This window comes from Podarcis muralis, chromosome 14 (genome assembly GCF_964188315.1).
Source record: "Podarcis muralis chromosome 14, rPodMur119.hap1.1, whole genome shotgun sequence".
Lineage (NCBI taxonomy): Eukaryota > Metazoa > Chordata > Lepidosauria > Squamata > Lacertidae > Podarcis > Podarcis muralis.
Genome location: NC_135668.1, coordinates 7,030,234 through 7,057,318, shown reverse-complemented (window position 1 = coordinate 7,057,318; position 27,085 = coordinate 7,030,234). Strand labels below are relative to the sequence as shown.

The 27,085-nt window shown below is 48.9% G+C and overlaps 2 protein-coding genes across 3 annotated transcripts in view; one reads left to right on the top strand and one right to left on the bottom strand.

Moving 5' to 3' along the window:
• Positions 1-1,025: 1,025 nt before the first annotated feature.
• DUOXA2 (dual oxidase maturation factor 2) lies at positions 1,026-14,037 on the bottom strand. The gene is made up of 7 exons (XM_028706431.2): positions 13,916-14,037; positions 10,250-10,411; positions 7,307-7,364; positions 6,794-6,928; positions 5,893-6,106; positions 3,652-3,863; positions 1,026-2,246 (listed from the first exon to the last, which is right to left on the bottom strand). The coding sequence occupies exons 2-7, from the start codon at positions 10,394-10,396 to the stop codon at positions 2,044-2,046; spliced, it is 969 nt and encodes a 322-aa protein (XP_028562264.2). The 5' UTR covers positions 10,397-10,411; positions 13,916-14,037; the 3' UTR covers positions 1,026-2,043.
• Positions 14,038-14,077: 40 nt separating this feature from the next.
• The window catches only part of DUOX2 (dual oxidase 2), a 64,807-nt gene continuing 51,799 nt past the window's right edge, over positions 14,078-27,085 (top strand). Inside the window, exons 1-4 of one of the 2 annotated variants that reach the window (XM_028706545.2) lie at positions 14,078-14,193; positions 22,532-22,630; positions 25,058-25,141; positions 26,551-26,715. In XM_028706545.2, the coding sequence (XP_028562378.2) occupies positions 22,552-22,630; positions 25,058-25,141; positions 26,551-26,715 (328 nt within the window). In that variant the 5' untranslated portion in view covers positions 14,078-14,193; positions 22,532-22,551. The remainder of the gene's footprint in view (positions 14,194-22,531; positions 22,631-25,057; positions 25,142-26,550; positions 26,716-27,085) is intronic. The other variant, XM_028706544.2, reaches the window with a different exon arrangement.

Below are 27,085 nucleotides of genomic sequence, written 5' to 3'. Positions count from 1 at the left end.
TGTGGAATGTAGTTGAGAACCTCTGCAGAAGATCCAGCAAAGGTTTGGGGAATCTTTGGTCCTCCGTATGTTGCTGAACTACCACTCTCATCAACCCCGGCAAGCATGCTCAAAAGCTAGGAGTTATGGGAGTTGTAGTTCAATAACATCCAGAGAGCCAAAGTCCCCCCCCCCCCATTTGATCTAGCAGAAGCTGCGGTGCTTAAGGAGAAGAAATCCAAAGCAGCAGGCAAAGCCAAGGCTGTCCTGCTCTCCCATGCCAACGCTTTAGCCACAACCACTGCAGTGGTGCACATAATCTTAACGTACTTCAGAAAGCCAGGAGAGCCAGCCTGGTGGCCTCCAGCTACTGTGGACTCTTAATTCCCATCAGCCTCAGGCAGCCTAGCCACTGGCCACAGATTGGGGGAGTTGTGGCCAAACACCTAGCTGGCACCAGGTTGGCTAACCCTGGTTTAAAGTAACCCAAGTCCAGTTGACCCAGCTTGACCATCAAAGGCGTAGGAAGAGGGGTGGGGGGCAGATCACCCTGGGTGTCATCCCTGGGGGGGGGGTGACATTGGGCGCACCACCCGCCCACAACTCCCAAGCCTACCCCGAGCCGCTGATGGGGGGGCGGGTGACAAAAAAATTTCCACACCGGGTAGCACCTGACCTTGCTATGCCTCTGCAAACTATACATAATTGAATCAGGAATAGTACTTTATAAACCACAAGTGGAAAACCTGTGGCCTTCTAAATGCTTGAACGACATATTCCATTTCCCCTGACCATTGGGCTCTGCTGGCTAGGGCTGATGGGAGTTGGAATTCAGTAATGTCAGAATGGCCACAGGCTACTCAGGCTGGGTAGAAACCAGCCTTCCCCAACCTGGTGCCCTCTGTGCGTTTCGGACTACATTTTGGGGAAGGCTAGAATGAACAAAAACGCTCCAATTGAGTATCAAAACAGAAGCACTGGTGCAAATATTTCCAAGGTACAAACCTCATGATGCTTCACCCAGACACATTGGCATGCAAAACAAATGGCTTTTACAATTTTATTAACAAGTCAGTTTACTACACAAACACAAAATGTAACATCAACGAGCTCCGAAAGGGCCTTTCCTTGGATGTACTCACTGCTTTTGAAGTGCTACATGGTGGTTGCTGCTAAAAGAGAGCCGTGCCCAAGGCTGAGATGCTTAGGAATCAGTCAAGGTGCAAGAGGGTTCAGTTCCGCATCCTGTGTGAGACTTGAGAGCTACTTCTGACATTCAGCTTGGTGGGTTTTGTCTCCCACCAAGGCAGAGAGCAAAACAGCAACACCTGCTTTATATACGTTGGTTTAGGCACATTTTCCAATAAATTTTTGTTGCTCAGGTGAGGGGCTGCACAAGGGGTGGGAAATCTTTGGCCCTCCAGTTGCTGCTGAACTACAGATCTCCCACTGACCCCAGCCAGCAAGTATTCGGCGTCTTGTCCATTCACCTAACAGCACTAGCTTAACAGAACCCTTCCCTGCAGCCTGCCTCCTCTTCTGGACTCAATTGTCCTCTGCCTGTAACTTCTCCATGCTCATCCCTTGGTTGGTGGCCATGGAGATGGACCCATCAGGGCAAAAGGGACACTACTTCAACTGAAGTTTGCTCTCGGCTGGGTCCCCCTGCCCATCCACCTCAAGGAACAACAACCAGCTCCCGGCCTCACGGTTGTCTTTGGGACTTGGCATGGAAGCAGTTGGCTTTGCCTAACATTAGCTTTGGCTCTACTGCAGACTCCCCTGCTTCCCACCCTTACCAGTCTCACTGGGCATCAGCCACCACTGGTTGGAGGCATTACCCAAACAAAACAAGCAAAGTGCTTTCTAGTTGTTCTCCAGACTTAATAAAAACAAGGCTGCTGAACTGCAGCTGCCGAAGGCTGTGGGCAGCGAAGAAGCCCAGCTTCCAGCTGCCCCTTTTCAGGATCAGTGCATAGGATAGAGTCATTCTTCTCTACTGGCTATGCCAGGGCAGATCACAAGCAATGTCCCTGTCCAGAAGGTCCCACCACAAGCTTCGCTCTAGCTGTCCATGATGGTCAGCCTCAAATTGGCTGGCAAAGGAGCTGCCTTCGTTCGAGCATAGTGGGGGTTAATGTACACTTCTCCCAGCATCCCCTCTTCCTCCTCTTCATCCTCGCACAGGTCAAAGAAGGCTTTTAGGAGGTTGGGGCAGGTATAGTGAAGCGTTATCACCACAGCTCCGATCAGGAAGCAGAGCAGCCCTGGAAAACACAGAGACGGACAGTCAGTTAGTGAACCAAAGACAGACTTGGTTGCTGGCGAGGAAGGAAGCCGGAATGGCAGATTTGATGCATCCATGCTTGTTTTCATGCTCAGTTTAATAAAGTTGAGAGTTTGTAGAGCAGCGGGTGGGGAACCTCAGGCTCAAATGAAGTTCCTCCAGGCCTTCCATAACATCTCCCCCTAACCAGCTTTGTACCCTTCTCAAGCACTTTTGCTTGGAACTCTGATCATTATTATTATTTTGCTTGCCTGGATACCTTGTGCTCTTTATATGTTAATTCTTTGATCCCCAGTATTCACTTCCAATGGTTGACAGTCTATACTTGGTAATAGTTCCCCCCAAGATAATAAACACGGAGTTTTATGTGCCAACAGACAACCATGAATTCTCTGCAAGGATCCCCCATCCAGAGCTCTGTGCAACAATATGGTGCCCATCCAAATAACTACATGTGCAAGTAGACTCACAAGAGACCATCTGCATGGTCCATGGTGACAGCAACCAACACTGGTCCAGCGCTACTTGTGTCATTCTCAATTCAGTGATGGAATGGTGCACACATGCTGTAGGGTGCACAATTCCTATACCATTCAGTGTGGTGCAGTGGTTAGAGTCGGACTAGGGTGGCTTGGGTCCAAATACCCACTTGGTGGTGAGGTTCACACCGTGGAGGATGCTGTTACCCTTTGGGACTGGTAGGGTGGAAGTCAGAACACATGGCTGGCAGAGACAACTCATTAATATATATATATATTATTGCTTTGCCTCCTCCTCTGTTATGTACTGAGTTGAATAGGATCCAAAATGCAGCAGTCTGATTGGTCCACAGGAGCCACCCAATCCAGCTCGAGGTGGAAGTGAATCCGCAACCTGATTGGCCTACAGGAGAATCCCGGAATTAGCCAATCACATGGGGCCCATTGTGTAAATAATGAATATAAAGCAGACATTCTGGGGGAACTTCCATTCCTCCTCACCACTATGAGCTGAATAAAGAGCATGAAATCCACTCGACTCTGAGTATATTTCACTGGCGATGAAGGTGGGATCCTGCTGAGCTCACCGCCACACACAGCACCGCCACCTGCCACACTGCTGCCTCACACCAAGTGGGGCAACACAGATTGAGGAGGAAAATGGCAGCAGAGCCTCCCCCTGGACTGGTCATCAGTGAGAAATCAGGCAGCAGGGGCTTGTTTGGGGGAGAGGCAGAGGTTGCTCTGAACCCCAGCCACTGAAGATAAGCTCAGGTTACGAGACGTCCCCATTTCCTGGGGACAGTCCCTGGATTTACAAACCAATCCCCATCCAAAATCCATTGAAGTTGAAAGGTGTCCCTGGATTCATTGGAAAAACATCTGTTAACCTTAGGATAAGCTCACCTGTGGCCAGCGTCAGCCAGAAGGATGCGCCATAGGCGAGCTGCAAGGAGGTGGGGCCGAACTGGATGACGCAGGAAGCACTCCTCCCGGTGGAGAAAGAGAGCAGAGCAAAGATGAGGAAGCCGCCTGTGACGAGGGTCATGTAGCCGCCATAGACGGGGACCGGCATGGAGAAGAGCATGTTGGAGACCAGCCAGGCGCAGAAGGCAACCCTGCATGGAAGAGACAAAGCACTCGCCATTTATTGCAGCTCAGAGGAGAAGAGACCCACTCCACGGGCAGAAGGTCAACCGGTTTAGGGGCTGCATGGGGAGGGGAGGGTTTTCACGCTGCGGAACAGAGAAAACCCAACGCAGCATCTGAGGTAGAGGGAATTCTCGGCACAATCCATTGTGCCACAAAACGACTGGCAACCCAAAGCTGAATGTTGGGAGATTCAGGGGGCAGGCAAAAGGGAAGGCCTTCTTCCTGAGCAAGTGCCTGGTTGGAGAATGGATGGCGGCTAATGGATTGAGGTTGAATCCTGACAAGACAGAAGTACTGTTTTGGGGGGACGGGGGGTGGGCTGGTGTGGAGGACTCCCTGGTCCTGAATGGGGAACTGTGCCCCTGAAGAACCAGGTGCGCAGCCTGGGAGTCATTTTGGACTCACAGCTGTTCATGGAGGCGCAGGTCAATTCTGTGTCCAGGGCAGCTGTCTACCAGCTCCATCTGGTACGCAGGATGAGACCCTACCTGCCCACAGACCGTCTCACCAGAGTGGTGCATGCTCTGGTTATCTCCCGCTTGGACTGCTGCTATGCGCTCTATGTGGGGCTACCTTTGAAGGTGACCCAGAAACTAAAACTAATCCAGAATGCGGCAGCTAGACTGGTGACTGGGAGTGGCCGCCGGGACCACATAACACCGGTCTTGAAAGACCTACATTGGCTCCCAGTATGTTTCTGAGCACAATTCAAAGTGTTGGTGCTGACCTTTAAAGCCCTAAACGGCCTTGGCCCAGTATACCTGAAGGAGCGTCTCCACCCCCATCATCCTGCCCAGACGCTGAGGTCCAGCGCTGTGGGCCTTCTGGCGGTTCCCTCACTGCAAGAAGCCAAGCTACAGGGAACCAGGCAGAGGGCCTTCTCAGTAGTGGCACCTGCCCAGTGGAACGCCCTCCCATCAGATGTCAAAGAGATAAACAACTACCTGACATTTAGAAGAGATCTGAAGGCAGCCCTGTTCAGGGAAGTTTTTAATGTGTGACATTTTAATGTATTTTTAATCTTTGTTGGAGGCCGCCCAGAGTGGCTGGGGAGACCCAGCCAGATGGGTGGGGTACAAATAATAAATTATTATTATTCATGCAGTGCATGGTTAAACTATGAAACTCACTGCTGCAGGAGGCAGCAGTGACGGCCACCAACTTGGATGGCTTTGAAAGAGGACGGGCCAAATTTGAGGAGGAGAAGGGGGCTCTTGATGGCTCCCAGCCACAGTGGCTGTGCTGTGCCTCCACGGATAGAAGCAGTAGAGCTTCCGAATTCTGAACAGGAGCCAGTGGTTAACAGTTAGAGTGTCAGACTAGGGGCTGGGAGGCCAGGGTTCGAATCCCCACTGGGCCATGAAGCTCCATGGGTGACCTTGGGCCACTCACTGCCTCTCAGCCTACCCTACCTTGCAGGGTTGATGTGAGGATTAAATGGGGGAGGGGGAGAACTATGGAAGCCACCCAGAGCTTCACAGAGAGAAAGTTGGGATATAAATGCAACAAATAATACTTTCAGTTGCTGGGAACCTAAGGAGGGGAGAGGGCTCGTGGGATTGGGGCCTGTTTGCAGGTTTCTCTCAGGCGTCTGAGAGAGAACAGGATGCTAGACTAGATGGGCCAGGGGCCTGATCCTGCAGGGCCCTTCTTATGTTCTCATGCATTATCCTGCACAACAACATCCCACTGGTGCAAAACATTTCATGGCTAAATGACTTTAGACTTGACGCCACCTTGGAAACAGGCCTCAATTCGCAGCATCTCCACCCAAAAACTCAGCTAAGCAGCTTTTGGAAAGGTCTGAAGCCCTGGAAGCAGAGCCTACCAGTGAGTTGGCCTTCCTCACCCCAGTGCCCCCCCCCGATGGTCCTGCAAATAGTTCCCCCCCATCCCTTTTGGAGTCCCAAGATGTCTGGGGGAAGCAAGGTTGGGGGAAGGCAGTGAGGTCTCCCCCCCCGCCCCCCGTTCAGGAGCCTGGCGAGGCCCACTCACCACAGGGTGGCTGACGCATAGTGGCCTGCCATTCTGTAGAGGTGATGGAGGCCGCAGGGGCTGTCCCCGGTGAACTTTTCTGCCACGTAGAGGATGGGGCTGGGCAGGCCGTGCTCCAAGCCTTCGTCGAAGTCGTTGTCATAGTTTGCCCCAAACCACCAGGAGAAATGCTCGTTGTAGTTGATCGTTTCATTGAGCTGTTCCACGGGGCTTCCTGCAGAGGCAAGATTGGTTAGTGTCCAAGGAAGGGCTGGGTTTGTGAAGCGGTAGCCAGGGGCAAATGAAGGCATCGTGACACCCAGGGCGGGACGTCACTACGTAGGGCGCATGTGTGGCGTTGCTACGTACGATGCATGCGTCGTACGTAGCGACGGTGCACATGCGCTGTACATAGCGGTTTACTGCCGCTCCAGCGCCATACGGAGGGTGCGGGGATCCTCTCATGCGGCTGTAGCGGCGACAGAGGGATCCCAACACCGTCTGTATGGCGTTGGAGCGGTGCCGGCGGCAAACCGCTATGTACAGCGCATGTGTGGCGTCACTACGTACAGCGCATGCGTGCAACGCCGCACATGCGCTGTATATAGTGGTTTGCCACCAGCGCTGGGATCCTCTGCTCATGGTTGCAGCCAAGAACAGAGGATCCTCCACATGGGGCTGCAGCAGCGCGATGGCTGCTCACACCGCCGTGGGGTGCCTTCTTGTCACCCCCCCAGACATGGCACCTGGACCTCTAAACTATGGTTATTCATGGACCTTAAGGTCCTCTGCGGGGCATACCAGGAGAGGCGGTCCCGTAAATACTGTAGCTGGAACTGAGAGGACTGTGAAATGTTGGGGCACATCTGGAAACACGCTGTTAGGACTCCCCCCCCCTGCCGTGTTGGCACCCCAGACTCACCAACTAGAGTGACGTTGAGTCCTGCCAGACCGACGTGCAGCCCAATCTCTGCATGGACCTTAGCTGGGCTGAAAGACTTGTAGGTGGTGATCGCTGTTCCCTGTGCCCTTTCCCAGTCAGAGGTGAAGTGGACAGCTGCAAAGGTGAGGAAAGTCTCTGTGAGTGTCGGGCGCAGGAGAGTGTTGCCAGCCTTCTTTTGGGATGGCAGTTCCCCAGAATTTACCCCTTTAGTTCCACACGCCACCCCTCTCTGCAGTCACAGATTAGCAGCAGAGGTTTGCAAATGTGGGTCAGGTCGACACCACGCTTTTAAGGCACACGGCTTCTCACAAAGAATCCTGGGAAATGACTGTTTTACCCTGTGCAAAACTGCAATTCCCAGCAGCCTGAACATACTACAGTTCCCAGGACTCTTTCGGGGGAGGGGACTTTAAATGTACAGCATGGATGTGAGCACAAGCGAAGGCCAAAGACGGAGAGGTTTGCTGAGGTTAGATGGAGAAGGGGACTCACCAACGATGACCCCTCCGATAAAAAGGCTTGCGATGACCCGGAAAAGCCAGTACAGTCTCTGCCAGCAAAAGAGAACAGAAAGTCAAAGGGGGAAAGAGGGTTTGCTTTTCACTTGGGTTACAATTTCATCTCCCTTCCACCCCGCTCCTGCCGCCACCCAGCCCTACTTGCCGTGGGGGTGGGGAGGAGGGTTTGCAAGGGGCCGGGTGGGAATGTTCCAGGGGCCATATCTGGCCCATGAACTGGTGGCTCTGCATCGCTGCTTTAAAGCAACAGTTTTGGGAGAGAGTTCGGTTTTTTAACTGAGCAGCATCAGCAGGGTCTGTGTTTCCCTGAACTAAACTCCCCCTCCCCCAGCTGCTAATTAATTAATTATAAGCAGTTCCAAACTGCTACATATTTCAGAAAAACACACCACTAAGCCATGCACAGCAAGTACAACCTCCATTGAAACAAACTAATAACACAGAATAAAAACCATCTAAAAGCAAATAAAGCAAGCGATCAAGAGAATTCAGGCACGTAAAATGGGGTCCAATCTTAGGGATCAAAGAGGATCTGGGCAAAAAGATGCCTGAAGGAACTGACAGCTGCTGCTTCATGTATGGCAGAAGGGAGGGCATTCCACAGTACTGGGGCAACAGAAGAAAAGTCCCTCTTTGGGGGTCCCCACCCTATAATGGTTTGCAAGGTGCATTGCAAAGTGTCGGAGGGATCTCAAAGGTCTATCCATACAGGGGCAGGCGGCCTTTAAAGTAACCCGGTCCTAAGCCACCCTGAATATGGGCCCATAGCTATTTGACAGCCAGTACAGTTCCCTCTGGGATGCGGGTGGCGCTGTGGGTTAAACCACAGAGCCTAGGACTTGCCGATCAGAAGGTCAGCAGTTTGAATCCCCGTGACGGGTGAGCTCTCATTGTTCAGTCCCTGCTCCTGCCCACCTAGCAGTTCGAAAGCACGTCAAAGTGCAAGTAGATAAATAGGTACCGCTCTGGCGGGAAGGTAAACAGCGTTTCCATGCGCTGCTCTGGTTCGCCAGAAGCAGCTTAGTCATGCTGGCCACATGACACGGAAGCTGTACGCCAGCTCCCTCAGCCAATAAAGCGAGATGAGCGCCACAACCCCAGAATCGGTCACGACTGGACCTAATGGTCAGGGGTCCCTTTACCTTGACCTTTTTACAGTTCTCTCTACACAGGGGTAAGATATGTGTATCTGGGTGCTGTCGACCTGTTCATCATGTCCTGGAATATAGGCAGACATGATACTGATACCTGCATCCCCCCCCTTCTGTGAGTTTAAGGGGTGGGACTGGGGGGGTGAGATCAGGAAAATGCAGCAGGGGAGAGGAGATGGTTAAACACAGCCCCCACCAGCTTCATGACAGTAGGATGCTGAATTAAGAGTGTTGAATTAAGGCTGGACCTGGGTTCAAATCCCACTTGGCTACAAATCTCAGTCACTATCTCTCAGTCTGGTCTACTTCACAGGGCTGGGGTGAGGATAGAGCAGAGGAGAAGGGAGAGCCTTTCGCACCTGCTGCCTTGAGATCTTTGGAGGAAAAGGCAGGATAGAAATGTAGTTCTAAAATCACAGTAATAATAAACACACAGCATAGCACAGTGTCTGTCTCCCCCTGGTGGTCAAACTCCTGTGAATACACCATGCCAGTTCTTTTAGGGTGGGGGACGGGGAAGGAAATGTACTCCTGAAAAGGTTGATAAAACTACCAGGATTTTATTTTTTAATGTTTCCTTTCCATTTTAAGAATGTGACATCATACCTTTGTATTCTGGCTCTAACCACTGTGGAGACTGCCACTGAGCCTGCCACCCCCAGGGTGGACTTCGATAATCTGGCACCCTGAGCGAGATTTGGCGCTTTCCTCCTAAGTATTTATTTTCACCATAATTCCTTTTGGTACAGTTGCTTTTTTATGATTCTTCTCAGCAGCTATCCGTATTACAGTGGTACCTCTAGATACGAATGGGATCCGTTCCAGATCCCCATTCGCATCCTGAAGCGAATGTAACCCGCGCAGGTCACCACTTCTGTGCATGTGCGTGACGTCATTTTGACCATCTGCGCATGCGTAAGCGGCGCAACCAGAAAGCGCTCAACCTGAAGCATATTTAACCCGAGGTATGACTGCATTATTAATTATTATTATTATTATGCACCCCCTCAGCGCAGCACCCTGTGTGAGAAACCTCCCGCACCACCCTAAATCTAGCGCTGATCACTCCCTTTCCTTTCCTGCATAAACATTCACTCACAGTTGCATCATGCAGCTGCAAGTCTCTGTGGTTTTATGGCTTTGCACACAAAGACAGGCACACCCACACACTGCCAAATAACTGAAGATCGTTGTGTCGTCGTACGGAGATGGTGCTATGCACAACAGGTTGTGAACACAGCTCCAAAGGCCTTTTCTTTTTAAATACTAATTCCTTCTAACAGCAAAGTCGGGTACCACCTCTCCTTTGCTCAAAATCGCAGCCTCCCGAGGCTGCTTTTCATTCAAAATGAATGCAAACGTATTGCCGTTTCATTGCAGGGATCAATAATATGCTCTTCCGAGCACAAAGGGCGACACAGGGGGCTGCCTTTTGTCCAGGGGAGGAACGATCACCGGGAGGAGTGCAGTGAGAAGAAACATCATGGTGCGCCTGTACCAGCACGACTGGATGCAACAAAACATGTCTCTCCTGCGTTGGTCTCTGGTTTGATTTCACCCCTGAAGGCTCACTCCTCACAGATGGATGGCAACAACACTCTGACCCCGTATTATCAACACTGGTTGGCAGCAGCTCCCCAGCATTTTCAGGCGTGACTCCTTCTGAGCCAAACTAGGAGAAGCCAGGAAGCGAACCTGGGACCACCTTCTAGGAAAGCAGATGATCTACTACTAAGATTTGGTCCTCCTTCAATAACAGTACTCACCGCTCTGCCACGAATTCCAGGAAGGATGAGCAGGAAGCTGAAGGCAATTACAAGGAAGACAATAATTACAACGATGGTATCCACATCAAAGACAAAGGGCTTCCTGGGTTGGGGGTAAAAGGGATAGATGCCATCAAAGAGCGTCATTCTGAGGCAGGATACCTGCAAGACAGAGGTGAAAGGTGAGTCAAATGCTGTCCAGATCCAGACCTGCTGAGGCCTCATGTGCCTTTGGACCCATGCGCAGATACCCTTTAAGTCTCAAGTGGGCTAATTTGGCCCATCTAAAATACTGTTGCAAATCTGGGATAACAGAGTTTGGTGTGCAAAGGGCACCCAAAACTGTCAGTGTTAGTGAATGTTAGAAGAAAATACATGGTGGAATTTAGATAATATTTGGGAGTACTGAAGGGAAGATGCCTGGGAAGATAGAAGACAAAAGTCATAGAAGCACGTCATTAACCCTTCAGTGGAAACCATCAACCAAGCAGGCAAGCTTGGTGAGGGGAGGAGGTTGCCAAAGTGATGGGAGCAAGGGTGCGTGATGTGACACGGAAAAAATGTTGTGATTTAAGAAACAGGTCTGGAGAAGGAGTGAGCAAGACAGAGGGAGGAGCTGTTTGGAGCAGCGGTTCTTGGGAAGAACGAAAGTGGGCCAGATTCCAGGCAGAGGCCAGGCAGGAAGGATCATCTTGGCAGGCAGAGACAGAGTCACAGAGATGGCAGGCAGAATGCCTTGGACTCAGGTGCTGCACTGCTCTGGGGAACGAGACCCTATTGAGATGTACCGTAATACTCCAACCAGCGGTTCTCAACCTGTGGGTCCCTAGAAATGTTGGACTACAACTCCCATCATCCCTGACCACTGGTCATGGTGGCTAGGAATGATGGGAATTGTAGTCCAACAATATCTGGGGACCCACAGGTTGAGAAACACTGCTCCAAACTCTCCACAGTAGACCCAGGTATAAATATGTGTACAATAAACTATATTTCTTAAAGGCACCGCTGTGCCTCGATTTCCCAACGGAAACCCAACCCGGGGTGAGCGCCTGAAACCCCCTGGAATCCTGCGACGGCTTGGCAGAGTTTGGAGGGTGGCGCACAAACTTTGCAGCAATCTGATGCGACTTGGAGAGATTTTGCAGAAGAGGGCAAGTGTCTGTTTAACTCTTATGCCACCTTTACTCCAAAGAGCTTGAGGTGTGTCTCCCTTTAAAAAGCCCAAAACAAACAAACTTAACAGCCCTGCAAGGTAGGTTAGCTGAAAAATACAAACTTCAGCAGGCAGCCTGGGCAGATGGCCAGCCAGTCAAAGAAAACAGAGGTCACGCCCATCAGTCACGGACAAAGAAAGAGGCATGGCCCCCAGCCCTGCTAATAACTCCCACCTACTCTGTGGCAAAAGGTTGGGGGGCCCTTCAAATCGGCTGAGAAATGTCTGCGGAGCAACAACAGGTTTTAGCTCCATCACTGTCTGTTTCCCCAGCATCCTACAAAGTTTTTGATCATCTTCCCACGCTTTTGGAGAGGAAGCCTGGGTCTGGGAAGTGCCTGGAGTTGTGAGAGTCAGTGTGATGGTTTTAACATCAGATTAGGACCTCAGACTTTGAAATAAGGAAAATTATGGGGAAAGGAACTGGAAAGGGGTGTGTGTGTGTGTGTGTGTTTAATTGTGTGCCACATCACGTAGCCCCCTCATGCTAAAAAGAAAAACCCAATGTCACCTGACCTCCCTAGTCTTGAAGCACACAATAATATACAGGACACATGACAGCCGCTGTAATTTTGAGAGCTAGTTTGGGGTGATAGTTGGGCTGGAACTGGGGAAATGAGGTTCAAGTCTCCACCCAGCTATGACAGCAACTGGCCTTAGGCAGCCACTGCCACTTGGTTTCGCCTACCTCACAGGGTTGTTGTAGTGATGAAAGACGCAACTAGAGTGGGATGAAAAAAGTAGCAAACAGCAGAGGTCAGCTACTCAGATCTCCCACATCCTTGCTGGACATTTAAAGCACGTGTGCAGCTTCTCCCAAAGAATCCTGGAAACTGTAGCTTGATAAGGGCACTGGGATATGTAACAGTGATAAACTGCAGTTCCCAGGGTTCTTGGCGGGGGGGGGGGGAGAGAGGACCTAACACAAAAAAGTGTGTGTGTGTGTGTGCTCATTTACATCCAAGTAGCAGCGGGTCGGTGGCAGATGACAACTCGAAATTAACCCTTCCTGCTCACATATGCTCTGTGATGCACATCTGCCCCCATCCTTCAAGTTAGCGCAGGTAGCAAACAGTCAAAATTTAAGAGGAAATCGGGCATTTTGGCGATCAGGACGCGCGACCAACGGCATTAAAAGCGGGGAGTGATATTCCCCCCCCCTCTGGCCCAGCGGTAGCCAACGTGGTGCCCGCCTTCACCGCTGAACTACATCTCCCATCATCCTTGACTACTTGAGGCTCAGGCGCTGATGAGAGTCCAACAGCTTTTGGAGGACACCCCTTTGCCTCACCACCCTCTGGGGAAAACCCACCTGCGTCTGGAAAATCAGAGGCTGCAGACCGCGGGGGGGGGGGGCGGGGGGCAGCGGTACCGCAGAATAGAGAAGCCGCTGTTTGTCCTCCGCGCCGCGGCCACGCGGAGCCCGAAACGCGCGACGCCCCACCGCGCCCTGCAGGGTTGGGCAATGGGAAATGTTCGACGGGCGGGAGCCGCTCAAGAAAAGCCGGTCGCCTTAAGAACACAAGAAGAGCCCTGCTGGGCCAGCCCAAAGGGCACGTCCCTCTCTGCCAGGGCCAAAACAGACGCCTGTGAGGAAGCCCTCGAGCAGGGCACGAGCGCCGCAGCGCACTCCCCAGCCCCGGGTAGGTACCGATCCTCGAGGTAACAGGGAGCCATTGCGCTTGGTAGCCCGCCGGTAAATGGGCCGGCACGCGGCTTATAGCAAGGGAGGCGGGCTGCAGACGTATGAGGCGCGTGTCTTCCCCGACGGCAGAGGGCCGTTTTTCAAAGGAGAGGATCGGGAGCTTAAAAACGTACTGACGGGCACCCACTGCCCCTAAGGCTCCCTGCTAGTGTCAGAAAAAAGGGGGGATGGAAGCGCTCTGCGCACGCTCAGACGTATGGCTCGACGGGAGCCCCCCCCCCCCCCGCGTCCCGTTTGGAGTCAAATTCACTTTTGAGAAAGGGGTCTGGCTGCCACCTTTGGAATCTCCCTGCATTAGTAGATCCCATGGGGCTCAAACCCTCTGGTGACGGTCGGCGGGCATCTATGAACACTAAACATCTTGCGCATCCTGTGCACGCCCAGGGACACTCGCTTCCCTTGCCAGCGTGAGGCTGGAGGGAGTTGAGCATGAAAAGCGGTTCAAAGGGATGGATTTGCTCTGTCTTACGGAATCACAGAGTTGAATGGGAACCCGAGGGTACAACCCCCTACAATGCAGGAATTTCTCCTAGATCATACATGACAGGTGGCCATCCAACCTCTGCTTAGAAGTATCCTATGGAGCCTCAGTCTAGGGACCCTGGAGGTGGCGGCGCGGAGGAGAGACTTGCGGGGTCTTTGCCGTCTCCTCCTCCCTGCTCGGGCCCGTCCCGTCGGGCAAAGGCGCTACGCGGCGAGCGCTCCCTTCCGCGCGGCTGTGAGAGGAGCTGCGCGGGAGACTTACCGGCGGGGCTTCGGCGGCGCCGTCTAAGATGAGCGCAGAGCGGATTGTGGGCGCCCAGCGCGGGGTGGCGCTCTTATATAGCGGCCGGGAGGGTCGCGGGCCGGCTTCATGCAAATGAGGCGGTCGGCCCCGCCCCCGGCCCCTCCCTCCCCGCCCGGCTCCGACGGGACGGGCGGCATTCCGGACAGACGCAGCGCAGCGACGGCGGCGCGCGGACACCGGGGCGAGAGAGAAGCGGCAGCGGCGGTGGCAAGGACGACAGCAGCAGCCCAGGTGAGGTAGGCGAGGCCGGGGGCAGGACAGGGAGTGGGTGCCGCGAAATGCGTGTCCGGGGCGCAGGGCGAGCAGCAGGGTTGGAAGGAGCGGGCGAGAGGGGGAGATATTCACCTGGGAAAAGAAGGCAGCAGGTCGCCTCCTCGGCTGCGCGAGGATCATGCGTAGCTCTTTTTCGTTGCCCGAAGGCAAAGATCCCGAGAAAGGAAGCCGTGGGAAGTGCGCGCTGGGAACTTTTCTTCCCAGGGAAACCGGCTTGCTTCCTCACATCTGTGGGCTACTGAAGGTAATGGGGCCCTTTATGTGTGACATTTTAGGGCAGGCATAGGCAAACTCCGGCCCTCCAGATGTTTGGGACTACAATTCCCATCATCCCTAGCTAACAGGACCAGTGGTCAGGGATGATGGGAATTGTAGTCCCAAACACCTGGAGGGCTGGAGTTTGCCTATGCCTGTTTTAGGGAGCAGGCTAGCAGGCTCCCATTACTTACATCATAGGAGCCTACACAACACAAAACACTGTTCCTGTATGTAGGTTTTATTTTATTTATTTTTTATCTTATATTTTCAAAATGTACATCCAGTTGTTCTTTTCTTTAATTTTTTTGGGGGGCCCTAGAGAGTGGGGCCCTAAGCTATAGCTTGTTTAGCTTATACGTAAATCCGGCACTGCGCCCAGCACGCACACACACAGAGGAACTTGCAGACTCTTAGGTCTTAAGGTAATTTTATTGTCTTCTACCTACCCATTGTTACTTTGGAAGGAAAAAGAAGCATGGCTAAGTTTCACCACTGGAGGACAGAATAACAGTGCATGTGTTTTGTATATGATGCAATCTGGAATTTCTACCCAGTGTCTGCGTTTACATGCACATCCATGCATATTAGGGATAGTCAGTGTAGGACTACAACTCCCATCAGCCCCTGCCAGCATATGCCTGCCAGCATCTGGTGGACATCACACTGGCTTTCCTTAATATTTACTCTATCTGATGCCACCCTTTGGTCTACATACGATTTCATTCAGACTTGGAATTCATGTATATGTGCCAATCACATTTCAGGACCAACCGTGACACGTGTCGTGTGTTGTGGTTCCCTTCCTGACTGCAAAGGCATCAGGTGTAAAGGACAGAGGGTGCGTTCCTGGACACATTGGAACTTGTGCTGATCTGAAGTGGCTTGGTCCAGCATGTAGCACACCCTGACTGCTGCAGTGTAATTTTGGGGTGATTTTTGATGTGGGAAGGCCTTAGCTCAGTGGTAGAAAACATGCGTTGCATGGAGAAGGTCCCAAAGACCTCTCCAGACTGAGTAAAGGGGTGGTAAAATGGCAAATGCAATTCAATGCAAAAAAGTGTAATGTGATGTGTGTTGGAGAAAAAAAAAATGAAAAAAAAATCTTAGTTTCACATACATGCTCATGGAGTCTGAACTGGAGGTGATATACCAGGAGGAAGACCTTGGGGTCATAGTAGATAGCTCAGTGAAGATATCAACCCAATGGCCATTAAAAAAAAAAATCCATGCTAGGGATCATTAGGAAAGGAATTGAAAATAAAATTTTGGAAGATTTCAGACAGATAAAAGAAAGCACTTCTTCCTGCAGCACATAGTTAAGCTCATAGCTGTCAACTTTTCCCTTTTCTTGCGAGGAATCCTATTTGGAATAAGGGAATTTCCCTTAAAAAAGGGGAAACGTTGACAGCTATGGTTAAGCTATGAGACTTGCTCCTGCGTTTCCCAGTGATAGCCACCAGCTTGATGGGAGTATCAATGGCTGCTAGCCATAGATCGTTGTGCTCTGCTTTCCAATGTTGTATGCAACATTGTGTGCTATGGTTTACCTCCATAATTGCAGGCAGCAATGTTTCTGGGTACCAGTTGCTGGAAACCACAGGAGGGGAGCGGGCTCTTGTGCTCATGTTGTGCTTGCTGGTTTTCCATTGGGGCATCTGAGTGGCCACTGTGGGAACAGGATGCTGGACTAATGGGCCGTTGGGTCTGTTCCAGTAGGCTATTCTTATGTTCTTACCTGAGTTTGCTTGCCTTCCTAAACTCTTAAGTGGTACCCAAGGTGAGGTTGCCCATGAGGTCTTCTGGCAAGTTGTGATGGATGTCGTCTTCCAGACACCCAGCTTTGCTAGTTCTTTCCACTTAACTCGATGTTACACTTATAAGTACATACAATGCTCTCTTTGAGTGCATTGTATTTGGAATGCTGTAAGGAGATATTTGCCTTAAGCAAGAGGTTCCACTCCGGGTGAAAGCAGAAGGCTGGTGTTTTTCTAAACCCAGGATTCAAGCCCCCCCCCCCCACTTTAAATGCCTCTAACTGCATTTGCCAATCAGGTGCAATAACGTTGAAGGAATGTCCTGAATTTCTGGGATTTTTGTTTCAACACTTGCAAATGTACACACACCTTAGAATGACTCACACCTGCTGGTTATTTCAAAACATATTTATTCAACACAAATATAGTTGCTTTTGTGTGTGTGTGTGTGTGTTTGGTTGTTTCTATCTATCTACACCCTTTCAGATTCTTTTGTGAAGAGTTGTGAATGAAGGGTGTGTTGTCAGTAGCAAAAGATGCTTCTTTTTTGCAACAGAGTTCCTTGACGTGAAACAGATGGAACTGCTGGTCTTCTGCTAGTGCATTCACGGAACTCTTAATGTTTTGTCGTCATAGTACTGTATTTGCAAGTCTTAGAGGAGTAATAGGAAGTGCATCTATGCAGGCAGGAGTATGTTAAGATCTGCCTTCAAAGTAAATGCTTTTCTTGAATATGGAGCAAGGAAGGCCCCATCTGCGCTATAAATTTTAAGCACGACCATACCACTTTAAGCAGTCATGGTTTTGCCCCCAAAATCTTGGGAACTGTAGTTTGTTAAGGGTGCTGAGAATTTTTAGGAGACTTATCTAACTACAGTTACCAGAATTCTTTGTCGTTTAAAGTGCTGTGGTCCTTCATTAAATGTATAGTTCAGACAGGACCCAAGAGGTTATAGTCAGTGGAAGCCACTTGACCTGAAGACCCTTTTCAGAGTACAGTATGTGGAGCTCATTGGTATAGAATCCTATATACTAATAGGAAGCTCATTCTCTGAGTGAGGATTCTTAAGAGTTGCCAATATTACTCCTACTAGGAACAGACACATTGAAATTAACAGGCATGACTAATATAGCTCCACTATTTTCAGTGGCTCTACTCTGAGTAAAAGTTCATTGGCTACAACCTTTATGTAGCCAAATCAGCACTTCCACACTTGCACAAGAGGGAAGTAGCGGGCATACAAAACATCCTTTTTGCTGGGGGCAGGTAGAATGGAGGGAACAAAAAACATGGGGGACGAGCAATGCAATGGAGTACTTTGCAATAGGGTATGGCTGGCTGGCTGGAATCCTGAACAGGAGCAGTCTACACTGTAATATTTTGTTTGAGGTTCCTCTTGCCTTGAGCATAAATATAACCCCCTTTTTAAAAAGAGTTAAATAAATGCAAGGTGGATAGATGTCAGGACATTTGCTGACTCATAATATAGACCCATTGACTATATATTTGCCCAGAGCAGAGATGTAGAACTTTCTCAGCCTGAGGGCCACATTATTTTCTGGGGAACTTTCTAGGGGCCACAGACGAAAGTGGTTAGAGTAATTAACATAAACTTTACCTTTGTATAACTGGCTGGTTCCTCCGCACTGTCACACACTGTTCTCCATTCTCCATCCAGCCAAGCAAGAAACAGTGCCTGAAAGCAAGGACACATTCCAGGCAGACAAAAAACAAAAACCGTGCCTGAGGAGAGTACAAAACAGGGCCCGAGAGAATGGATGTGGCCTGTGGAGAGACGATGTGGCTTGGAAGAGTCCCGGTGACCAAGCAGAGAGGCCTGGAGGGCCACATTTGGGCCCAAGGACCAGGGTCAGAAGAAGTCTAGGAAGCCAAAGAAAAGGAGACATAAGGAGTGGCTGAAGCATCCTTACTGGCGGTGTGGAAAAGTTAGAGTGGCCAAGGATGCTAGAAAAAGCAAAACTGTTCATATGCTGCAGTATTCACTGGAGCAGGGCAGAAATCCATTTGTCTTGCGAAAGAAAGCACACAGATGCAAATCTAGAAAGTGCAGGCATTCGTATAATTGAAATTATACTTGGTTTTTTTTGTTTGTGTTCTGTTTGTATTATTGTTTTTATTTTATATAATTTTTGAAACTTTAATAAATATCTTTTTTTAAAAAAAAGAAATCCGTTTCTCTTGCGAAAGAAAGCACACAGATGCAAATCTAGAAAGTGCAGGCATTCGTATTGCAGTTTTGAAGTTGACCAGCTAACTGGGTTCCCAGAGAAGACAGTAGAAGTTTTCAGGAAAGTTTTTAATGTGTGATGTTTTATTCTGTTTTTAATCTGTTGGCAGCTGCCCAGAGTGATGGGGGAAACCCAGCTGGATGGGCGGGGTATGAATAGATTATTGTTATTATTATTATTATTATTATTAGTAGTAGTAATAGTAGTAGTAGTAGTAGTAGTAAGGATGGATTCCTAACTTCTATCCTCTGTGCCCATTTGCCACGCTGGCTGGGGCTGGCAGGAGTTGTGGTCCAACAATATATGGAAAACCACAAGTTCACCCATCCCTGCACTACAGAAATGGGAAGCAATCGTCAAGCCTTTTGGCTGAGCAACCCTTTGAAAATTTAAAAGCAGCTGAAAGGAACCCCATATCAAAGCCCTTGTTGGGTGGCCATTTGGGTGCCGAGGAGGTGTGGGGAACCTGTGGTACACCCAGTGTTGCTGAACTACAACTCCCATCATCCCTGCCCATTGGCCATGCTTGCTAGGGCTGATGGGACTTGTAATTCAACAACATGGGAGGTGGGCGGTCAGAGGTTCCCCACTCCTGTGCAGAACAACTAAGGGCTGATGTCTCTATGACAGCAGTCCACCTTCAACTATTCGTGTTGTTCATTTGCTGCCAGCCTTATGGCATGGGAACCACAAGTGGCATAGGAATGTTGGGTCCAGGAGTCTTCCCATTGGCCTGGCTGTGGCATAATATCAAACTTGCCCTCCCACAATGTGCTTCTGCTGGCATCTCTTCTAAGAAGACAAGAGGGGGAACGCCACTACAAGACATATGCTGCAGTGGTGCTGACCATACTTGGGTTACCCACCCCACTGATTTAATGGCATGCAAAAAGTAAGTCTAGGAGCATCCCTTTGAGAAAGGTAATAATGACCGGTGAGTTTCACTTGCAGTATAATTAGGAAAAAAACTTTTTATAGACCTTGTGAATGAATGGGGCAAATCACTGCTTTCTAGCTAACTTGGGGGAATTCTCACAAGCTTTGTATACTGGAAAGTACTTTGGGGCAAGTTGGCTAGTCTCTGGGCTAGTGACAATTCTGGATTGCATTTGTGGGCTAGTAACTTTTCTGGACTTTTATCTCCTTCTCCTTTTTGAGACAGTGTTAGGATTGGTGTCATAGTGCTCTATCAGCTCCCACTCCTTTTACTGTCACAGCTCTTCCTCATCGGTTATGATACCGAGCTGTGTACCCGTGTAAGTAAATATTATCGCCTGTTTCCTTGTAGTTTGGACCTTGAAATTGGCAAGGAGATGATTGCCCAAGGCTTCTAAACTTGACCAGTAAATCTCAGCATCCCTTCCGCCCCAACCCTGCAAATATTGCTGCAATAGACTGCAAATAACCTGCACTTCCCTTTTGCAGAATGGATATGGGAAAACCCCAGATTTTCATCTCTCTCTCTCCTCCTTCCTGCTTGGAGAGAGACTGGTTTTTCTCCATTCTGCATTCCCTCCATCCACCACCCCTATATCTTTCTCCCACCCTCTTCTTTCCATCCACCTGACTCATCACTCAGCAACCCAGTTATGTCATAGAATCAGAGCTGGAAGGGACCCCTTGGGTCATCTATTCCAACCCCGCGCAATACAGTAATCTCAAAGAAAGCATCCATGACAGATGGCCATCCAACCCCTGCTTTGAAACCTCTGAGGAAGGAGAGTGAAAGCCTTTGTGAGCACCTGTGCACCCCTAGGTGCCTTATTGCAGATCCCATAAGGCATAACACATTGATGGCAGGATAATGCGGTTTATTGGAAGTTATACAGAGTCTCTACTTTTTATATTGCCAGAGATCCCAGGGCTATTCAAGGCTGCTATTATGAAAAACTGTCTCCAGGTGGAGCTAAACCTCTGTTTACCACAAGAGCTGGCCAGGAAACTGAGAATTTCAAAGGGCAGCTGTGCTTTGGATTCTCACATTGCTTTTGGAAAGTATGAATTAAATAGGTTTGGCCTTTACAAGTGAAATGGATTGAATTTTTTGCCCATCTGTACAGGGGTCTAGGTTTAAAAATGGGAAATTTCCACTCATCCAATGATCAGTCTGATTATCAGTGAGGGGGCATATTACATTCTGTTAAGGATGCTGAGCTTGACAGAGCCCCAGGGTTATGTCTGTTTCAGTTTTTAAACTGTGATTTTGCTGTTGTAGCCACCAAAGGTGGGGCTTGATCTGGCCTCTGGGCTGGGGCTTACAGGTAAATGTAAAGGGACCCCTGACTGTTGGGTCCAGTCGTGACCGACTCTGGGGTTGCGGTGCCCATCTCACTTTACTGGCTAAGGGAGCCAGCGTACAGCTTCCGGGTCATGTGGCCAGCATGACAAAGCCACTTCTGGGGAACAAGAGCAGCGCACGGAAACACCGTTTACCTTCCCGCCAGAGTGGTACCTATTTATCTACTTGCACGTGCTTTTGAACTGCTAGGTTGGCAGGGGCAGGGACCGAGCAACGGGAGCTCACCCTGTCGCAAGGATTTGAACTGCTGACTTTCTGATCTGCAAGCCCTAGGCTCTGTGGTTTAACCCACTTAGTAGCTACTCCACTATAGGCACTCTCATGCCCATATAATAATAAAGTGACGCACTGTCTCATTTCTCTGACACACACCCCGCCTCATTTTGATAACTTCTCAAAGAGGACTTTTGAAAGTTGCATGGGCTCTCAAGCTGAAACAGCATTCAACCATGATACCACTCCAGCTGAAGTGTTCATGTAGCTCTTTGAATTTTTTTTAAATGGGGGACGAAAAGCAAATCTTGTAAATAACAAAACACAAAACTTGCGGTGCTCTGTTTTTTGTAATAAAAACAAACCATACTGGCTACATCTCCTTTCTTCTACGACAGTTCTGTTCCAAAACTCTTGAATTGCTCCGCCTCCCCCAGCCCTCCAAAACCCCCCTTTTTAACAGTCTGTCAGGAGAAGGATCAGACTACTTCCAGACATATCATCTCCCCCTCCCCCAAGTGGAACTCTAAAGCATTCTCAAAAACTTTGTGGGCACAAGTTCATGACTGCAGATAATTGCACCCGTAAGAAGTGTTAGGCTCACCACACTGTGTGGTAGCAGTCATATCTGCTCTCATTCGTATTCATGGTTAATTATAGGAGGAAACCTCCTGTGTATAATTATTTGTGGAGGCATACTTGCATTTGCTGCATTAGATATTGGCTTAGGATCCTTTCAAAAGAGATCTTAAATTTGCATCGTTTCTGCTGCATAGGAGGCATGGGAAAGATGCAAAATTTCCAGGTACGTTTAAGAGTATCTGCACTCTGTCTTTGCTAATTTCTTCCAAAACTCATAGATGGTGCTCTTTTTAATAACACAATTAAAAGTGGTTAGCACTTGAACATGTGTAATATGTACTGAGTATGAAAATGTGCAAATTAGAAGTTTTATAGAATTTTTCTGAATTTAAACCAGCTAAAGGAATTGGTTTCCTTCTGAGGGGCAGATTTTAGGTATTTGCAATGTATCTGCATTGCAGGGGACCAGTGCGAAAATCAGTCTGTGAATCTGGACCACAGACACTTATTTGTAGAACAGCTGCATGAGAAAAGGGCTTAGTTGAAATGTCTAGATCTAAAATTAATGTCTCTGTCTCTGGCATCGTTTGTTTCCAGAGGGAAGCATCGCTCACTTTGTGGGCGGGCAATGCTACCAAGCCATTCCCTGATGAGGTTCCACCTGAGTCATTTTATATGTTTATATGTTGCATTTATATCCCACTTTTTTCTATAAGGAACTCAAGGTTTTCCCTCTCCTTGTTTAGTTCCCACAACAACCCTGTGAGGTAGGTTAGCCTGAGAGGCAGGGCTCCCAATGAGCTTCAGGGCTAAGTGGGAATTTGAACCCTGGTCTCCAAGGTCCTAGTCCAGCACTTTAACCGCTGCACCACAAAATGGAAATATGTGTATTCAGGCTTTCCAGGGCTGTAAGATGCAACTACTTTTTTATTTTTTGTCTTTCAGGAAAAAAGTCTCCCAAAGAAATGTGGACTAATCTCATGACTGGAACTAAAACCTTTATTTTGCTTTGGTTTGTCCTGGCAAGTTTATGGCACTCGACTGGTAAGTCTGTCCAACTTTTCCCTGTCCAGTTAACAATTGGTTTTCCTAAGCCGGATTTCCTCTTAGAGCTGTTACTTGACTGATAAAAACTTTTGTTGTTGAAGGCAAGCCTACCCAGACATGCAATTTTATTATGTCTATTTTGTTTTAGAAATTTGTCTCTATTGTGATGCATTTCATGTCTACTTGTTTTTAATGTTTGATTTCATCTATATTTTCTTAAGTGTATTTCACATTGTTTTATGGAAACTGCTTAGGTTTTTTTGTTGATTTAACAGGGTATAACTCTTGTTAGAGGGGCGCGGGTGGCGCTGTAGTCTAAACCACTGAGCCTAGGGCTTGCCGATCGGAAGGTCGGCGGTTCGAATCCCCGTGACAGGGTGAGCTCCTGTTGCTGGGTCCCAGCTCCTGCCCACCTACCAGTCCGAAAGCACATTAAAGTGCAAGTAGATAAATAGGTACCGCTCTGGAGGAAAGGTAAACAGTGTTTCCATGTGTTGCTTTGGTTTCGCCAGTAGTGGCTTAGTCATGCTGGCCACATGACCCAGAAAAACTGACTGCGGACAAATGCCGGCTCCCTCGGCCAGTAAAGCGCAAGATGAGCGCCAGAACCCCAGAGTCGTTCACGACAACTTAACTGTCAGGGGTCTTTTAGCTTTACCTTTTTACTAACTCTTGTTAGGATGGTATTGTGAGTCTTGTGGTTCCATGTAGACTTTGCTGCAGACTAGATCCAAACAGGTGGGACGCGGGTGGCGCTGTGGGTAAAAGCCTCAGTGCCTAGGGCTTGCCGATCGAAAGGTCGGCAGTTCGAATCCCCGCGGCGGGGTGCGCTCCCGTTGTTCGGTCCCAGCGCCTGCCAACCTAGCAGTTCGAAAGCACTTCTGGGTGCAAGTAGATAAATAGGGACCACTTACTAGCGGGAAGGTAAACGGCGTTTCCGTGTGCAGCTCTGGCTTGCCAGAGCAGCGATGTCACGCTGGCCACGTGACCCGGAAGTGTCTCCGGACAACGCTGGCCCCCGGCCTCTTGAGTGAGATGGGCGCACAACCCCAGAGTCTGTCAAGACTGGCCCGTACGGGCAGGGGTACCTTTACCTTTACCTAGATCCAAACAGTGATCTTGTTTTTGGTGTTTTCTCAGACATACAATGTGGCCAAGTCTTCAATTTTCTTGGTCATTAACAGGTGCCCATAGCTATCAAATGATTTCCATTCCACTGGAATATAAGATGTGCACTTAAGAGTCATGGCTTCCCCCAAAGAATCCTGGGAAATGGAGCATGTCAGGAATACTGAAAGTTGTAAGGAGATCATTAACAAAGTACAGTTCCCAGAATTCTTGAGAAGTCCTGGTTCTAACCCCGTTAGAAAAGGTTACAACATTTTGGGCTTTTCAGTTTAGAGAGGAATGGCAGGTTAGAAGTGACATGATAGAAGTCTATAAAATTATGCACGGTGAAGAGGGAGCTGATAGATAAGTTTTACTCCCTCTTTCATCATATGAGAATCCATGTGATATCCAGTGAAGCAGAATGCTGGAAGGCTCAGGAGAGGCAAAAGAAAGGACTTCTTCACATGGCATAATATAGTTAAGCTATGGCATTGACTCCCACAATTGGCAACGATGGTCACCAACTTGGACAGCCTAGGCCAGTTCATGGAGGAGAAGGCTATGTTCTAGAATGCTTCTGAAAACCAGCTGCTGGAAACCACAGGAGGAGATGGTGCCATGTCCCATGGACATCTGGTTAGTCACTGTGAGAACCGGATGCTGGACCACCAAACTAATCCAGCAGCCTATAGTAGCATAAAAGTAGTTTAAATGTATGGTGAGCTTAGTTAAGCCATACATATATTTTCTCTTCTTTTTTATTTAGTTTTTCAGGTTTTAAAAATGTACAGTTATCACACAACCAACATAAGAAGAGAATTCCAAAGAATCTCCTGGACTTCCCCTTTTGTGGGTCCTTATATTAACATTTTCCTCCTGCATCTTGTCTATTAATCCAAATCTTTTAAATCTCCATCATACCCAAAATTAGACTACAAGTGTCAGTCCAATCCTACTAATAATTTTAATTGTTTATAATGTTTTGTAAGGTAAATTATATATTTTCCCCATTCCTTATTAAAATTTTGGTCTTCCTGATTTCCTATTCTATTTTTGCCAATTCGGCATAGTCCATCAACTTAATCTGCCATTCTTCTGTGGTAGGGGCAATGTCTTCTTTCCATCTGTGGGCTAGTAACATCCGAGCAGTAGTGGTCACATACATAAATAGTATTTTCTGATCTGTTGGAATTTTGGCACCTAGAATTCTTTCGGGTTGCCAACATGCCAACACCCTAATCGGCCCTGATTTTTCATGAAAAACCGGCTCTGCTTCCAATAACTTCATTTCCTTCATGTGTGGTTTACTCTCAGGTGCCCAAAAGAATATCCACTGGGAAATTCAGCGTTACGACGGCTGGTACAACAACCTCATGTATCACAGGCACAACTCAGCAGGTGAGAGCGTCCCTGAGGTTTTCAGGCCTCCAGTGCTGTTGCAAAAGCCATTTCTGATGCCAAGCGTTGGGTCCAAGTGTACGGGGAATATTGGCAAATTCTTCAAAATGGTACTGTGCCGGTTCACACGTCTTTCCGCAAACGAATCAAAAATCAGGCAGGCGATCGGCATTCTGTTTTTCATTCCCCCACCCCCCCAGTCCTAAATTCACACTTGTTCCCCACCACGCTTATTGATGATGTTTCCACCACACTCCTGTTGAAATAAATGGTGTGGAATAGCCGCATGGCAATAACAGAATTAATCATATCATTAAATTTGGCTATAGCAAACAGCGAGTCAAACAACGTTGTTTTGGGTGGACTGGAAACAGCCCTGCATGCAATGGGTTGAGGTGGCGATCCCTGAGGTACCCAGGGTTAGGGTTCACAATGCTGCCTTAAAGAGCAGGGAAGTTGTGTTCCTCCACCTTGTGCATTTCACAACTTTTTTCCTCCCAGCTGTTCACAGCAGAACATATGTGCATCAGAGTTTGGGGAGCCTGCCACCACAGCAGGCTCACCACTGCATCCAAGCATGTCTTACAGGAGAAGAATTCCAGTCTCACTTGTGGCTTCACTTTCAGAAAGGGTCCAGCTGCCCATCTTCTTCCTTGTTTCTCAGGACATACTTTGCACAGCACCTAAGACACACCCTAGGGACGCAGGTGGCGCTGTGGGTTAAACCACAGAGCCTAAGGCTGGCCGATCAGAAGGTCGGCGGTTCAAATCCCCACGACGGGGTGAGCCCCCGTTGCTCGGTCCCTGCTCCTGCCAACCTAGCAGTTCAAAAGCACGTCAAAGTGCAAGTAGATAAATAGGTACCGCTCCAGCGGGAAGCTAAAACAGTGTTTCCGTGCGCTGCTCTGGTTCACCAGAAGCGGCTTAGTCATTCTGGCCACATGATCTCAATAGGGTGTGTTGAATTTTTCAGCTTTCAGTTTCCAAAAATGACGGGTGCTAAAAGGGTGTAACATCACTTGGGGAATTCAAAAGATATTTTGGTCCAATTAATATAATTTAGTTATGCTTGGTAAGTAAAATGTCTGTAAATTCCATAGAAATAATTTGAAATGCTTTGCCCCAAGTACTTGCAGTTATAATTATTTATTATTAATAATATTATTTAGCATTACTGACGTTTTCGTAAGGTAAAATTTAAATTCTTCAGTTTTCCAAAAGCACTGTATGAGCTTCTTCATCTAACGTAGACTTACCAAGCTAAATGTTCTCCATTCACAAAGATAATTGCAGATTCCTCACCCTCAGAGACATATTTTTAAGACCCCTTTCAGTGAAGAAATTTGCAAAAATTAAGTCTTGCCCACAGCTGGCTACCTCAAACTGACATGCTGATTTCTCGCCACTAGGATCGTGGTTGTCGCGGCTCCTTCCTGCGAGCTATGCGGACGGCGTGTACCAGGCCCCCCAGGAACCAAATGTCCCCAGTGCACGGAGACTCAGCCATGTGGTGGCACGAGGGGACTCTGGATCACCCTCTCAGAAGAACAGAACTGTGCTGGGCGTCTTCTTTGGTAAGCTGAGAACTCTTGAGTGATGGCCTCCATCAGCATCCATGCCACTGGGCTGTGTCTGAGGGAGGGGTGAGGCAGCAAGGCCCCCTCCATGTGTCCAACGGCCATTTGGCTCCTCCCTGATATAATAGAATCCTAGAATTGTACAGTTGGAAGGGACTCTTCCAATTGAGTGCAACTCGCCCTACAATGGCCTCGGTCCTGTATACCTGAAGGAGCGTCTCCACCCCCATCATTCTGCCTAGACACTGAGGTCCAGTGCCGAGGGCCTTCTGGTGGTTCCCTCCCTGCGAGAAGTGAGGTTACAGGGAACCAGGCAGAGGGCCTTCTTGGTAGTGGCACCCGCCCTGTGGAACGCCCTCCCATCAGA